This window comes from Nuphar pumila, chromosome 13 (genome assembly GCF_984573655.1).
Source record: "Nuphar pumila chromosome 13, dmNupPumi1.hap1.1, whole genome shotgun sequence".
Classification (NCBI taxonomy): domain Eukaryota; kingdom Viridiplantae; phylum Streptophyta; class Magnoliopsida; order Nymphaeales; family Nymphaeaceae; genus Nuphar; species Nuphar pumila.
The window spans coordinates 26,594,663-26,606,997 of NC_143261.1; the positions used below are offsets into that span (position 1 = coordinate 26,594,663).

Here is a 12,335-nt window from a genome sequence, read left to right on the forward strand (position 1 = left end):
CTAGTATTTTCTGTAAAATTTTCAAATTTTTATGCATCTGTTTACTATTTTTTCTCAGTCATAAAGTAGAATCGATTTTACAGAGCCTGTTATGCATTGTCTAAATCCTAGATCGACTTGTGTCAATCATATCTCCCTCACCAAAGATCCGATCAATGATCCGTAAAAGGAAAAATCTTCCTCTGTGTATCCACTATCAACTGTTAAAATCTTATAATTTTTTAACGTGATTTGCTATATTTCTCTATACCTAAAACCGAATGTATTTATTTTAACTTGTTATATATTCGCCATAATCAAGCATATATTGCTGGAACTCTCTTTTTTTCTGTCTAGTATCTCTTTGTAAATTTTTGAGAATTTTCATGGTGATTCGATACCTGATTCAGGTATGACACTGTGACAGATATGTGTTAGTAGGCAAAATCACGTATTTTAGGGTTTTATTCATTTTTTATATTAAAACAATGTTAAAAATATATAATTTTTATTGCTGTTTAATTTTAGAGTTATCAGAACTATCCATGTTGATTTTCATAATTTTTTGAATCCATTTGATATATTATTTGATTAAATCATGAAAACAGGGTGCCCGCGGAGTCCTGGTTCAAGTAAAACACTGTCAAAAACCATTATTTTTATGATATTTCAGTTTTTTTAGAAAACATTTTATATTTTTAGGGTTTGATGATGTTTATAATCATGTCAGGGTGCTCCAAACCTGATTTGGTGTCTATTTGAATCCATTTAAGCCCTAAATCCAAAGTTTTACAAAAATCTTTTCTGAAAACCCTAATTTCAAGGCCATATTCTTGTTTTCAGGGACATTTTTGTTATTTTTCTAAAATTCTGAATTTCAAAGTTATTTATTTTTATTATGTTTATCTCAGGAAAACATGGAAAATGACTTATATCTGGATAAATCTAATAATTTTCAAATATTATTGGATAAATCCAGAAAAGCTGACATATTTTTACTAACAAGTTTTCAAGTTTTGCAGGGACATTCAAGAGTGTATTTTCTTTTATTTAATTTTCACTTTTTATGTAAATTATAATTGTAAACATTTGAAATAAGAATTTATTTTTTTTGCTTAGAATAGGGCTGCATTGCATATAGTTTATTTCTTTATATAAATGTCAATGTGTGATAGATGATGATTCATGCTTATTCGAACTCACAATGGTCTACACGAATGACACATGTACTAGCTTATAAGGAGTTGATAATCTCGGTAGGTTTCGTATTTGTGGCCATAATCAGAATACGAATGAAACCCAAATTTATCATCTTTTTCTAAGTCACAAATGACCTACACTCTTAGGCATCTTCTGAAATCATTGCATATTTAAAAGTTTTTCTAAGCATTTTTCTCCTTTTAGAATCAAATGAGATATTATTCAATACATATTCGTGACCATAGTCAGGGATATGTAAAGAATTTACAACAACAACAACAACAACTACGCCTTCATCCCAAAACAATTGGGGTCAGCGATATGAACCAAAAAGAAATTCATTTTGGGTCTTCCACATGAATCCTTTTCCTCCAATCATTTCTATCCAACGCCATGTCCTCGGTGAGGTTCAAAGCATTCATATCCTTTCCTATCATCTCCATCCAAGTCTTCCTAGGCCTACCCCGACCTCTTTTAACTAATATATTTTCCCATTTCTCCAACCTTCTAACTGGAGCATCATTAGGCCTTCGCCGAATATATCCAAACCACCGTAAACGATTCTCTCGCATCTTATTTTCAATGGGTGCAACACCTACCTTCTTACGTATCTCTTCGTTCCGAATCTTATCTTTTATTGTATTTCCACACATCCATCTAAGCATCCGCATCTCAGCTACACTCATTTTTTGAATATGATGTCTCTTGGCAGCCCAACATTCCGTACCATATAGTAAAGCGGGTCTAATAGTCGTCCTATAAAACTTTCCCTTCAACCGCAATGGCATTCTATGATCGCACAGCACTCCAGTAGCACTTTTCCATTTCATCCACCCAACCTTTATCCTATGATTTACATCTCCATCAATTTCTCCATACTTTTGAATGATGGATCCCAAATATTTGAAATAATCATTCACCGGTATATCTTGCTCACCAAGCTTCACTACACTCCCATCACTACTTCGTTGCTTACTAAACCGACATTCCATATATTCAGTCTTACTCTTACTCAACTTAAAACCTCTAGCTTCCAATGTCTGTCTCCATAATTCTAACTTAGCATTAACCCCAGCTCTAGACTCATCAATCAAAACAATATCATCAGCAAACAACATACACCACGGTACATTTTCTTGAATTGATCTCGTAAGTTCATCCATCACTATCGCAAATAGGAAAGGGCTTAAAGTAGATCCTTGATGTAACCCAACCGTTATCGGAAAATTGGTTGTCACCCCTCCACAAGTGCGGACATTGGATATGTAAAGAATTTATTTCATCTAAATTCTATGAGGCACAAAAATCTCTTTTTTAAATTTTTTTCTCAAATTTTTCAGAAAATATTTTTGCAAATTGCATTCATTTATTCATATAGGTTTAGATTGCATCATAGAAGGATTTCAGAGGGCCACACGCCCATCCCTTTTGACCTATTTCATAAATTCAGTCTAGAAAAATCGATTTTCTCAAAGTCATTCTGGTTTTTCCTCAAAATTGATTTTCTCAAAATTTACTCAGGATTTCTTCAGAAAACAATTTCCCTTTTCTTCAGAAATATTCTCTCAACATGATTCACGATTTTCAAAGTATCATTTTCCAAATATTTCAAAGTATTTTAAGCATACATCATGTTTTTCAAGTCAAAATCTTTCTAAGTCATAGCACATGCTTTATTCTTTGTGAATTTAGGAATAGAAAACTGATTTCGACAAGTTGAGAAAAGCAAAACACATGATTAATCCTTGGTTTGATTACTCCTGGTTATGGTGCCAGGAACGATTGAACTTCGTACCGATAGTCGAGTCCTATTCCTCGAAATTATCCTACATTTTAAAACGGAGGTGAGTTATTTTCAAAAAAAATTTCAAAGGTGAGTTTGACTTGCAAAAGTAAAATTTTGCAATGATAACAGATCCGCATATGTGATACAAATATCTCTAATCCAACCTCCCTTTATGACTGCTTGGGCTGTTTAGGCTTGGCTCATTAAGAGTATGCTGCTGCTCGGGCTTGGTTCACGAGCTCGTTACAAGGTGAGCTCTATTGGCTTGCTAGTTTTCTAAAAAAACTGTTTTTTAATGAGCTTTATTGGCTTGCTAGTTTTCTGAAAAAACTGCTTTCTAATGATTTTTGAAGCTTGATAATATACAATATATGTATAGTACATGTATTATAATATATGTATAATACATGTATAAAATATATATAACATGCATACTATGTATATAATATATAGAATATATGTACAATATGGAGCTTATACGAACCGATCTGAACGGTGAGTTGTGCATCTCATTTCCATGCCCTAGGCTAACTCCCTTCCCCATGCGCACCCCTCCTTCCCACGACTAGAAATTTATGGATTTAGGGGTCTTTTAGGGATGACAACATATCAGATCGATATCTTACCCGCTTAATAATCAGGTCTGGATTTGGTAGTGAGTATTGCAGTCGAGTTTAAGTCGAAATTTGAAAAAAATCTGAATCCGATTACACGTAAATATCGGATTTCAAGTTAGCTGCTGCAGATTTGGTTTTGTTTCACCCCAATATCCAACTCCAACTTCGATTCTGTCAGATCCCATTAGGTGGGACTCGGTGATGGTTAAAACTGTCCGAATCCGACCCGTTTACATCCCTGTTGGCAATCTCTAATACAGGGCACTAGGTTCCATAGTGACAAAACTTTTTTTTGGCAAAATCTCAGCAATAAAAAAATTTAAATAATAAATATAAAATTGTTTTTTATAAAAAATAGTAATAAAAATTATTTTAAAATAAAAATACATGATTTTTTCATGATAAATAGCCGTTTAAAACGTAAATATCATGTTTAAATCGTGGTATTTATGTTTTCTCATAAATTTCGTGATATTTTGAAAATCTCGTAAGAAATTGCCGTTTAAAACTTTCTGGCAATTTCTCACGATATTATCACGAGATTTTATGAAAAAAATGCTATAATATTAAACATAATATTCCCAAAATAGTAGGCTCCAGAAACAACTAAAATAGTATGAACTCATGATATTTTCAGTTGAAACGATAATATTCCCAAAGTTTTAAGAACCCACGATATATTAAACATTTAAAACGGTAGCAAAATATCGTAATTCTTCACTATATTTTAAAAAATACCGCAGAATTTGTCATGATGAGACTGGTACTTGGCGAAAGGGAACAAAAAACCACTGGACAAGCTTTATGTGAGTCGTCTTGTTGGAATGAATGGCGTGACTCATATTCTGACCAATTTTTTTAGCAACTGAAGGAGACGGGACATGAAGCCCGGTCAGGGTCAGGAGTCTCATCTTCATGTTTGAATGGTGGATGTGAAAGGTTAGGGCAGTATATTCAGTATCGGTGCGATATGGCCCTGAGTCGGCCGATACTTATGGTATTGCCAGAAATCGATACGATACTGACCCTGAATCGGCTATTTTTTAATAAATGTAAAAAATAGCTCAAAATGCATTTTTAATAGATTTAATCCGTCTCACATTTTGATTGACACATAATATTTTTTAATTATTTTTTGAATGAATCAAAATGTCACTTCAGAATCAGTATCGACCATTGACCTGAATCTTTGGCCAAACAATAAAGGTCCGATTCAGATACTGACAACATTGGGTAAGGGGTACATGAACTACGAAAGCATGATCTTGATGTTGACATTATTTTAATATTTTAACAAAGATATTTTTTATTATATTTCAATAAAAATATATCTTATGCATCAAATTATAAAAAATAGTTACTATTTAAAAAAGTTATAGATTCATCACCAATATCAAGAAATAGGTTTTACCATGGAGTTTTCTGCTGCCAGGACAGTGACTGTAAGTACGACCAGCAGAGCTAGCGCCAGAGGTCTCTAATCATAGGAGGGATTTTTTTCTTCGTGTTAATATATATATATATATATATATATATATATATATATATAAACAAACAAACAAACTTACATGACAAATTCAAACAGCTTTGGGCTTTTCAAATGTATCATCCCAACGACCTAACACAAGAATTTTGCCTTACCTTAGTGAATGAATGTGGGACAAATGCATGAATGCTCATTGTAATTAGTGGGAGACCTGCTGGGCAGACATCATAGAATAACACCATTCGATGAGAGAGGGGCTTAGTTAAAACTAGTGTTTTCTGAATTATATGAAGTCAGTAAGCAAACAGCAAATCCATGGGTATTTGAACCCGAGTACATATAGAAAAATGAAAATTATATTACCAGATTACAGAGGGATCTCGCAAACAAGGTGCATACCATAAGTATCCAGGGCTTGATTAACTGATGTTATGTGATTGGCCTGTGTCACATAGGCGAGCACTTAAGCGATCCTTGTTTACTGTTCTGATCACACAACAGCAATGTGCCTCTGCACCTGACCAGTGACCACCCCACCATCTGCTGTTTAAGCATGTGGAGCACTCAGGGTGTACCAGACAGATGAAAGACAACGGAGTGGATCAGGTCAGGGGTCCCTAGGAGTGCCGCTCATCCTTCGTGATGAGTAGTATCAGAACCACCATCATGGTTGGAGTGCTTATTGGTCTGATGGGCCCCACAAAAGTTTTCAGTGTCATTGATGTTTTAGATGAACGGTATGTAAAGCATATGTAATGAACAATAGAGAGCAAAGGCTCCAGCTATCATGGTTGGGTGCCTTTCATTTATTGGATGTATGGCTTAGAAGGGACTCCTGACTATAATATACCATCAAGGGTACCCCGGACCTGATCCACACTCGACAATCAGGTGTATCAGGACATATTTTTGTGCAATGCGCGATCACACCTAATCCAGACTCAAAAAACTCGGTTAGGCCTGGTGCTTCCGTTGAGCTTCGTACTGAAAACGTCGAACTTATTAAAGATTTGGCACCCAGCAGTTTTGATACAGCTGGATGTTATTTCTAGATTCAAAATAAGATGTGAATGTGCGTTTGGATTATATTTGAGATCAATCGTATTATATTTGAATCAAAATTAGTATTTTAGGTGAGATATAATTCAGATTCGGATTGATTTAAAAACAACTGTATGATTTTTATTTTTCAAAATTTATTTCGGATCTAAACCTAGGTTGATATGCACCCAAGGAGGTTGGCGTAGTTGGGGTGGGGCCTTGGAGGCTAGACGGCCAGTCAAAGTTAGATCCCATGGGTCGGAACAAGCCAATGGGTAGCATAGGCCTCAGGGCAGGAGTTCTCATAGGCCTTGGAGTTTTACGCTGCCGAAACGATGACCTTAGGTTGGGGCTGAGCCAGCCCAACTAGGTCTTCGTGTCGGGTGTGGTTTCTTCGGGTTATAAAAAAAAAAAAACTAGGTTCATATATGTACTACCTAGGTCTGACATTATGGTCGGATCGTTTGAACCTGTGTTGTAGCTCCAACCGGTTTGCTTCCCCCTCTAGGCTAAGATAAGATCAAGGTTGAAATATTGGGCCAAAGTTGTAAACAAACACAACAAAAAAGGTCAACACCAACCATTTAAGGATGGACATTGCAAAGCCTTTGGATTCTGATATACATCATATACGACTAGCCAAAACCAAGGGATGTACCCTCCCCAACCATCAGCTCTGCAACAATCAACGATCCAGATCACTCAACCCTCATACCTACCAAGGAACCAACCCGTCAGAGAATCTACAAACATACACACACAGCATTCGCCAGAAGGCCCAGAACAGAACCCCATTTGCCCTCTCTCACCAGACCAGAGCCCAGATTAGAGGGTCAAATGACCAGCTTGCCCTCCAGCTCGCTGCACCTGCTGGAAGACGCGAACCCGCATACGAAGAACCTAACCCTCTTGGCACGCTCGACCCACCTCGCCAGCGCCGACGACGACGTCGACGCCACTGACGGCTCCCTCCACCCCAGCGCCTCCTTCAGCCGGAAGTTCTCTCTTCTCAGCCTCTCCATCTCCACCGGATACCCGCCCGCCATAACCTCGCTTCCCACCTTACCCGCACCACCACCACCGACGGCCATCCTGTCTAGGCACTCCCTGTTCCGCTTCTCCAGGCTGTACACCTGCGCCTGAAGGTCCTCCACCCGCCGGCTGAGCACGCACACCCGGTGGTCGTCCCTCAGCTTCAGCAGGCACCGCCCCAGCTCTCCAACCTTCCTCTTCAGGAACATCACGTCCGCCACCAGCCCCTTGTTCTCCTCCGTCACCGACGCCACCCGGTACGAGAGCCGCCCGTTCTCAGCCAGCAGGATAAGCCGCTCCGACTCCAGTACCTCCAGCAGGCTCCGTTGCAGCTCGATCTTCCTTCCTGAGTCCCGCCCCGAATTCTGCTCGCACTCGAGCTCGTGCCGGAGGAGCTCCGCCTCCACCCGACTCGCCACCGCCTCGACGACCAGCGGTTCCGGCCCCTCAGCGGCGATGCTGCTGCCCTCTTCTACAGTATGACAGGAGATGATGGTGCTGCTGGCGGTGCTGCTCGCGTCTTCCTCGTCCGAGTGGGGATCGGTGGAGCCCGAGGAGGAGCGCGTGGCGGGCTGTGGTTGGCTGCGGAGGTGGGAGTAGCGGTCGGCGAGGGAGAGGTAGCGGCGGTAGACGTCGTGGAGGAGGGTGAGGAGCTGGGGCCGCTTCCGGTAGTAAATCTCCGCCCTCTCCGCGAAGGAGTCCCCGCCGATGTCGTCCGTTAGGTCCAACGACGCCTCCTGCACCCTCTGCTCCAGCTCTGCATCGCAAAGGGCATCTCGGCATAAAGGGGTAGAATAGGCAAACGAAAAATTTGCAGGTGGGGGAACACCCACTAACGTTTCCATGGATCGGGCGGGGGATCCAGACTGAATCACAAAAAAATCTCCAAAGGGAAATATTGGATACTCTCTACCTGAATTTCCAAGCTGCAGGATTTATTTGACCGAATGATTACATGAACGCTTCCAGCATAAGAAATCCACTTTTGGTTGGAGTGAAAATATGTTTTTTTATAATAAAAACTTCCAACATAAAGAACCCATATCGATCATATCCAGGGGGCTTGATACACACAAAAAAAAAATGGACAAAATGTGAATGGATGACTTCTACTAAAAGGTACGGTACACTGGACGGTAGGCAACATTTCTTTCTAAATACATGATCAATGAACGCTTATACAACACGATCGATGGACTCAAAAACAATTTTGCCTCACGACCCATGTCGATCGTATATTCACAGAGCTTTCTTCCAACAAGAAAGATTAAGAAAATGTAAACGAGTGTTTTCTACTAAAAAGGAACGGTGTGGTCCAGGGTAGTTTTATGTAATGGGTATACTGTACGTTTTGGTCGATTTGAGTATTAGCAAACAGACCGTTGCTACTGTCTCAGGAAAACAGAGAGCAAAAATGACCACCATGACATCGACAGGACATAGGGGTGTCAGCGGGTCGAGTTTACACGGGCCCGACCCGAACCACAACTTATAGGGTCCGGGTATGGTGATAAACTAGAAGACCCGATTAAGACTCGGGTTCAGATCCGAAAGTCCGATTAATACATGAACCCGGGTATAGTTTATGAAATTTTATACCAGACCCAGGCCCGATCCGAGTTCCGATCAGAACAGCAATTTTCCAATGTAAAGATGTTAAAAATTATTGTTTTCCAGGTATGACACGGGTCTGGTTCTATGGTTTCTCTTTTAATAGGTCCGATTAGACTGGAGTCCTGACCCATACCATACCCAAAAATCGGGGCTAGGTCTGGTTCTACCTGGGTCCGGACCGGTTGACACCCCTTGGCTTTCACAGGGATATACAGTAGCAGGACGGCGAATCTCAGTAAAAGTATGGTGGGGGTTCAACGAGGTAAAAAAAGGTTAGAGAAGACAACTCGGGAAATTGACAGGTCGAGAATTTCCGACGGAGCTATTTCTTGGAAAAAAGTGCAGCAGTGAATGGGGGCCGGAGTCGTATTAAACAAAATGGTTGAATTCAGGGGAGGGGCCACGTGATGTGAAAAAGTAAAAAGAGCCCAAAGAGTAAAGAATCGTAATGAGTGGTCAAATCATTACTAGCAGTGATGATTAAATATGCCTATGAGCACAAAATCTAGCACCTAAGCGAAAGGAATAAAGACAAGTGGATAACTTTACATGAGGTAATTTCGGATTTTCACTGGTGAGGGAAGGTTTAAAAGGAAAAGAGCAATGATATTTTGAAACGTTTACCAAATCTGTGAAAAAGGTTTGGTTAGCTAATCACATAAGATTGAGTGGTTCATTGGATCTCATCAGTTTGGGCTTTGGATCCCAAGGATGAGAGAGTGAAAGGGAAAAAAGTGGAAATCGCAGTCCCACCCTAGTAGTAATTTCGGATCAGAGTAAACCCGAGAGAGAGCGATGGTTGCGTGTTCCACTGCTGCCACGCTGTCGAGAAAACGTCGTCACGCGAACAGTGTGTGTGTGTGTGTGTGGTGTGGGGGTGGGGGGAAGAGGACAAAGCCACCATAAAAGGGACACGTGATGGGACTTCTAATATGAGGAAGACGCCTCCATCCCGCGACAACGATGGAGGCGTTCCTAACTAAAACAATGCTGCACAAACCAACGTACGCCCCGCGGGGTATTTTTCCCGCAGCTGATGGTCCTAATGATCCCCCCAACGACGTCTTCTTGCCAACCAGGCCGTCAGCGAAGCCAAACACAGCCAATAGAATCAGGCTTGAGACAAGGGCAGACCACGTTTTTGTAGGTTTAGAACTAAAGCTTAAACACGAACTTGTTAGACTTAAAGCTGACCAGGCCCATATGTTAAAGACTAAGGATGACAGTGGGCAGAGAAGAGCAGAGGACAAGGTCTCCACCCCCGCCCTGTCTTAAAATTCCACCCTCGAGTTTTGATTTTAACCTCTATCCCCAGTTCAAACGGGGTGTCAATCCTCGCCTCCATTCTGCACCGGTTTTGATTTTAACCTCCACCTCCACATTCATCCCCGTTTTCGCCAGGTCCACTGCCATCCCTAATGAAGGGTCTTGAGCCCCGGGGGTCTGAGGCTCGCGAACTGGGCCACCCCTGAGATGGGCCCCGCAACATAGATCGGACACTTGGGAGACAAAGGACAACCAATAGAATAAAGAGACATAAATGAGCCAGCCTAGTACTTGCGAGTTGGAACTTGCCACCCGACTCGATGAACTCAACTTTTTGTGAGAGTCGGACAGCGGTCCATCTCACTGGCCCAAACCGAGCCCATAGAGATAGGGAGCAAGTGGATCAGAATCCGACGGATTATTCTCGGGTACGGATATTAAAATAAAATCACACATTGTACATTCTAAACGGATACAGTCTTACACCATCGGACTCTTCCGACCTCGATTTCACCTCAGAGCTTGGTGTTGGAACTTGAAAGTTATAGATTTATCCAGAAGGGGGGAGAGCTTTCTTTTTTATCAATGAATATCAATGTCCTATATTTACTTCCGCACTCGGGTACGGGTTTCGGCCTGCACATGGAGCAGTGAAATTGACTGAAAACTGTAACTCAAGGGGAACATCGGCAGGCCGGTGGCCGAGCTCCGGTAAGCCTCAGCCAATTCTCCGGCGCTCTGAACTTTCCCAACCCAAACAAGAAAGCGGGTTTCCAAAGAGCGAAAACGCCAGTGAAAGATGGAACAAGGGGGCATCCCTATCCGGAAGCAGCAAAGGAAACCCTACTAGAGAACGGGCTCACTGATACATACTTCTGTACCGAAATGCCCCTACAAAAGAAGGGAACGCCTCTCACCCGAGGGCATTTCCGTCTTTTTACGACTTCCATCGCCAAAAGCCTAAAACCAGGCCTACTGTGCTGAGAATCATGAACTTTTAGAATACGCAAATAGTAAAGAAGAAGATGGAAAAGAGAAGAAACACTGACCGTCGATGGAGGATTGGAGCCAGCATGGCTTGGAGGAACTATGGGAATTCCGTCGCCGGCGCATCTGGAAGAAGTCGACGCTCATCTCTCTCGCCGATGACCGTGAGATGAAAAGATCAGAGAGAGAAAGAGAGAAGGGGGGAACTGGAGAGGACGCGGAATCAGAAAGCCGACGAGAAAACCAAACAAAAACCCTAAGGAGGAGGAGCCAAGAGGGGGGGAACGGGGAAGAAAGAAAACGGGGACAAAAGGGGTGCCAGGCACAATCCCGAGAAGCGCCATCGTACGTTCAATAATGAAACCGGGGCGCTGGATTCGAAATTCGTATTATATTGAAAACGACCCCTCTCCCAATATGACCAAACTAACCCCAAACTGTGTCGGCCACCTGCCTTGTTGGGAAAATCGGGAAAGGGATTTAAAAAGCCCATGCACTGTAGGGGTATTTCAGGTATTATTCAAGACGACGAGCAAAGTTACTCAGAGAGTACTCGGTTACCGCGATTGGAGAATCGGCCGAGTCGTTTTAAGACACCCTAAGTATCAGACTCGTTGACGTTCTTCAACTTGAATGCCTTGAGACTACTTACGAGGCTTTTATGGGCCGTAATAGACCTAAGTTAACGTGAGAACTGGGGATCAACTTGGGGCTCCGATTGTCTGGCAGGAGCAGTTAGTGTACGTCACTTTGGGTTGGGTTCGGACGTAGCAAGTTCGAATCCCAATGGTATGGTTGCATAACCGGGAAAAAAAAAAAACATGAGAACTGGGCACCGTTGAGTCCCAACCGGTACGACTGATCTCAAACCGAGTTATGATTCGCTTTCATCTCTGTTCCAACGGTACCGCTAACTCGATTCGAAATTTGAAATTTAAAATTTTCTTTTCTGTTTTTTTGCATGATGATAACGTCCCAGCCGGACGAGAAAAAAAAGGAAAGAGAAGAGGACGAAAGACGAAGGGGACGCGTCACAACTGACGCAGGGAAACAAACACCGAACCCCCCAGTCATAATTGCGAGTCTGTACGAAATAATTCTCATCCACCTGGCGGACGTCGGGGCCACAGAGGGAGCGGGGGCTTTGTTGTTCGGATTTTTCTTTCTTTCTTTCTTTATCCCTTCCCTGAGCTAACGTACACCGTCGGATCAAGTTTTAGTGGCGAAGATGCCTCTACATGAAAGACGGGGAACTAGGGCTTCTACAGTGCTGCATTCTTAACAAAAATGTGGAAATCTCCCGCCCCTCTGACCGTGCATCATTCAG

At 41.8% G+C, this 12,335-nt stretch overlaps 1 protein-coding gene across 1 annotated transcript; it reads right to left on the reverse strand.

The window, feature by feature from the left end:
- Window positions 1–6,684: 6,684 nt before the first annotated feature.
- On the reverse strand, window positions 6,685–11,373 carry LOC149818166 (kinase-interacting family protein-like). Its single transcript, XM_089984356.1, has 2 exons — window positions 11,071–11,373; window positions 6,685–7,898 (listed from the first exon to the last, which is right to left on the reverse strand). Exons 1-2 carry the CDS (start codon window positions 11,153–11,155, stop codon window positions 6,943–6,945), a joined length of 1,041 nt encoding a protein of 346 aa, XP_089840482.1. The 5' UTR covers window positions 11,156–11,373; the 3' UTR covers window positions 6,685–6,942.
- Window positions 11,374–12,335: the final 962 nt, after the last annotated feature.

Excerpts from the sequence above, each read along its gene's own strand:
- LOC149818166 (XM_089984356.1), bottom strand. The coding sequence starts at position 11,155 with ATGAGCGTCGACTTCTTCCAGATGCGCCGGCGACGGAATTCCCATAGT. Across the intron at positions 7,899-11,070 it reads GCTCCAATCCTCCATCGACG|AGCTGGAGCAGAGGGTGCAG; the intron begins GTCAGTGTTTCT and ends TTTGCGATGCAG.